This window comes from Teleopsis dalmanni, chromosome 2 (genome assembly GCF_002237135.1).
Source record: "Teleopsis dalmanni isolate 2A chromosome 2, ASM223713v2, whole genome shotgun sequence".
Taxonomy (NCBI): Eukaryota; Metazoa; Arthropoda; class Insecta; order Diptera; family Diopsidae; genus Teleopsis; species Teleopsis dalmanni.
In genome coordinates, this window is record NC_051847.1 from 200472404 (window position 1) to 200476564 (window position 4161).

General features: G+C 27.8%; 1 protein-coding gene across 1 annotated transcript; it reads left to right on the forward strand.

Moving 5' to 3' along the window:
- Positions 1 to 1359: 1359 nt before the first annotated feature.
- On the forward strand, positions 1360 to 3613 carry LOC119685682 (DNA-directed RNA polymerase III subunit RPC3-like). The gene is made up of 8 exons (XM_038100039.1): positions 1360 to 1667; positions 1728 to 1855; positions 1920 to 2263; positions 2333 to 2487; positions 2552 to 2660; positions 2721 to 3070; positions 3197 to 3364; positions 3429 to 3613. The coding sequence occupies exons 1-8, from the start codon at positions 1521 to 1523 to the stop codon at positions 3597 to 3599; spliced, it is 1572 nt and encodes a 523-aa protein (XP_037955967.1). The 5' UTR covers positions 1360 to 1520; the 3' UTR covers positions 3600 to 3613.
- Positions 3614 to 4161: the final 548 nt, after the last annotated feature.

Genomic DNA, 4161 nt, shown 5'->3' on the forward strand with positions numbered 1-4161 from the left:
ATTTATTTATTTATTGCACTTATTTATTATTTTTGATTAAAAATTTTCAAATTTATTTATTTATTTATTAAACATCTTATTCAATTTTCACAATGTTAACACCTAATTTACATAATTTTTATCTAATTTACTCCACTCGAAATACTGGTAAATACCAACATCCGCTGCCATACCGACATAATTTACTATTTCCCTTATTTTACCATCAATTAACTCGAAATTAAAAAAAAATAAGAACATTATTGTAATAATTTTGACGTTGGTTAAAAAAAACTTTTTTAAATTTCTGTAAAAAAAATTGTCATCAACAATTGGTCTTTAAATACCAAGTGAATGAAGTGGAAACGTTATTTCAATTGCACAACATATTGAAAACGAGATTCGATCAAAAATAATTTCACAATAATGATTTTAATCTTCTGTTATCGTCAGTTTTGGCAACTTCATATCTACCATATCCAATCTAGTTCTAATCATTTTCCCTGCAAATTGCTTGTTTTGTTCTTCGTTAATGGAATTACGTAGGAGACTTTTGATTTCCATTCCAATAGAATTTAATTCAGCTGATGACAAAGTTTCAGCGGTTGAAATTTCAGTCTTCGGTTTCTCTGGGAGTAACAGGTCTCATCTAACGTTGTCATACAAAAGGTTGACATTATTAAATATAATCTACCTTAGACTTTTTGTCAAAAGAGCTTTATTTGTGTTATTTACAGATACAATTACATTGCGTTTATCACAAGTTAATATTAAAATAAATGTTATGTATTACTATGTTCAGACACATCTTAATTTCGCAAAAATCTTTTTCTCATCTTTGTTTCATCGAAATTAAGTTGTTTTTTTCCATACAAAATTCGGTTTTGAGATTAGAACGAAATTAAGGAAAATGGCCTTTATTTCGTTGAAACGAAAGCTGAAATTAAGGGATATTTCAAATGCAACTATGTTTAAGCAAAATATAAAGTTGAGATAACGAAAAAGTGACATCTTTTTTTTAAAAAATGTCAATGACAGTTGACTTTTATAAATTTGAATATAGAGAAAAAACTGAAACTTTTATATCCATCAAAGCTTATAAAACAACTGAATGCCATCTTTTAGAGTTATAATAATCAACTTTTAAAATTTCCCAGGTACAAATAGAGTCTGTAATTTTTAATATTCAATTTGTAAACAAAAAACATATGATTCCCTAAATTTGGGGCAGTAAGAACACTTTCGAAATTAATTTCATTTTTACGGCTGTCTGAACATAGTATATGACGCAATCTTTTTTATTGCAATAAATGACAATTACAAACACAAAAACTTTTACTTGTGAGTATTATTTCTTTAAGAATTTATTTATGAGTGTACCCTGTGTTGGCAGCTGGTACCACTACTCAACTTGCACTTTAACAACCTGGCAGCACTAACACGTGCAGTCAAACTTTGTTTACATTTTTAAAAATCGCACTTGGACTAAATTTATTCTAAATACAGAAATTTGTATAGTTATTGTTATTACTGATGAAAAAATGTCCATTGATTATAGTAATTTGTGTTCTTTGATTATTAATCAATGCTTTGGAGAAGTGGTACAAAAAGTTGCGGATTGTTTGTTTGGGGCAGTCAGTCGCACACTTATTCAAATAATCAAAGCAACAAATTTAACACGAAGAGAGGTATTTTTTATTTAACGAAACTAATTTATTATTTAATTAACCAAATTAACTATATTTCAGGTGTCTAATGCTTTAGCAGTGCTAATAAAATTTAACATTGCGTCATTCAATGCCAGCAATTTGTATCCACATCTGCCAGAATATTCACTCAAGAGACAGGAGATATTATTCATTTTGCGTTATGCGCGGTAAATATTCGAATATATATTATATATACGTTTTTATTGCAAATTTAAACATTTATAATTTTAGTTATGCGCATCTTGCACATACAAAATATGGTAACATAGGCGCTGCTATTGCGGAAGAGATACTCCACGCTGGCTCAGAGACGGCAACAAATATTTTAATTAAATGTGTCACCGCACCCGACAATAAGGACAAAATAGAAACATATCGAGATGTCCTACTGACTATGATAAAAGATAATTACTTAATTAAAATGCCAATGCTAAAAGAACCCACAAACTCAGCGGATGTTGTGCCACAGCTGCATGTAGAAGTTTATGATTTATATAATCCGCCAGTTATTGATTTAATTTCTATAGCGAAAATTCAAGCTGGTAGCGTGAAACCACAAGAGGCTAAAGATTATGGTAAATAAATATTAGAGTTTCTTTTCTAAATACAAAAAGCAAATGTATTTTTTTTAAATCTTTTTGTAGGCATTTACTGGAGAATTAACTTTAATCGTTTTCATCAGGATTTTAGAGATAATGTAATGGTTGCAGCTTTGGAACGTAAGTTGGGCACTAGTGCTGGCGAATGCTTTCAATTTATATTGAAACAAATGTACGAACGAACAGATCCTTGGCAAAAAGTAAGCCAAATTTATTACGCTTATCAATAATAAAAACAGTTTTCAATAAATACCTACCACTTAGCAATCAATGTCTAATCCCTTCACTTTTGTGGAAATCAAACAAGCTGTCGAAAAGAAATCTAACAACCTCGACTTAATAAAAAATTTGGATAGTTATGTTACACTAATAGGTAAGAGCATAATAGAATACTTTTGTATCTTTTTTATTCATTTTAATTTGGGCATTGCAGCTGACGATTCTCTAGGATTTTTACGTAGAGTTGGTAATATGGGCGGAGGACAATATGTGGTAGATATGTCATGTGCTTTTGAAGAACTTTCATTAGTTTGCATAGAGCATATAATAACAGAGCGTTTCGGTTCGAAAGCATCACGTATATTTCGTGTAGTGCGTATAAAAAAGCATATTGAGCAGGAAGATTTGCAAAAAGAAGCTATGATACCAGCAAAAGAAGCTAAACTGTTATCGTATAGTTTGTTTCAAGAACAATTTCTACAAATCAAAACCATACGCAAGGCTGGTGGTGGTGGCAGTGGACCCGCTAAATCATTCTACTTATTTCAATTGAAGCACATGCAGGTATAAGGCATTTCTTTTATTTATTTATATTAATTATTGCAAAAAATAAAACAAAATTATTATGCTATAAAATAATAATATAATATGTGTGTTTAGTATGTATATAATTTTTTTGCCATCTTGTAGATTGCTAAGATGCTTTTGGATATATGTTACAAAGCTTTGTACAATAACATAACTCGTTCCAATTACGAAAAATCTGAAAATAAACGACTAATCGACAAATCCCAGAAATTGGATAGCATTATTGGCACAATGAAAGACCGTGGAGAAACAGAGGAGTATATAGCTGAGGTTTGTGTTTAAACTGTTATTACTTTTATAAAGATAATACAGACTCAATTATTATTGTTTATAGATTTTGGAAACGCTGACACCACCAGAAAGACAAATTCTCGACAGTGTAAAACACCATATAAAGACTTTATCTAAAGCTGAATTAGAACTAGATGAGACTATATTTTTGTTACAAATGTATTTGTATCATTCGACGCAGTCGCCAAGTAGCAGTAGTGAGAAAAAAAAATAATTAAATTATTTAAAAAATGTTGACTTAAAATAAAATATTTTTTATTAAAAATAATTTTTTTTTATTAAATAAAAATGTTTTTTTTTTAATAAAAAAATTTTAATTTATTAAATAAAAATGTTTCCTTTATTATAAAAATTTTATTATTTATAAAATAAAATATTTATTTTCATAAATATTATAAGATTTTGTGAATGTTTAGTGAGTAAAAATTTGACTATATACACATGAATATTTTTAAGTTAATAACATTAACTATTTATATAATAGCATAACAAAAAAGACTAAACGCCTTTCTTATATAGTTTGTAAACAGTAACAATTATTTATGACCTATACTAAAATTAAATAAACTAATGTAAAAAACTTAACAATTTTACATTATAAACATTTTAACTTTAGGAAAAAAACTGAAAAAATTAAATTTTACAATGGCATTGAAGATGATTTCAAAAACAAAAACAAAAAAATTACTTATCTTTAGTATGAGTGCGTATGTGCAGTTTTCAATATATATGCTTAAAACATATATATGTTATATGTATTATATAAATAAATTTTC

What these genes read in the sequence shown, in the direction of transcription:
- LOC119685682 (XM_038100039.1), top strand. Translation starts at nt 1,521, where the DNA reads ATGTCCATTGATTATAGTAATTTGTGTTCTTTGATTATTAATCAATGC. An exon ending in CAAATTTAACACGAAGAGAG is followed by an intron (nt 1,668 to 1,727) that starts GTATTTTTTATT and finishes ACTATATTTCAG; the next exon opens with GTGTCTAATGCTTTAGCAGT. An exon ending in TTCATTTTGCGTTATGCGCG is followed by an intron (nt 1,856 to 1,919) that starts GTAAATATTCGA and finishes TTATAATTTTAG; the next exon opens with TTATGCGCATCTTGCACATA.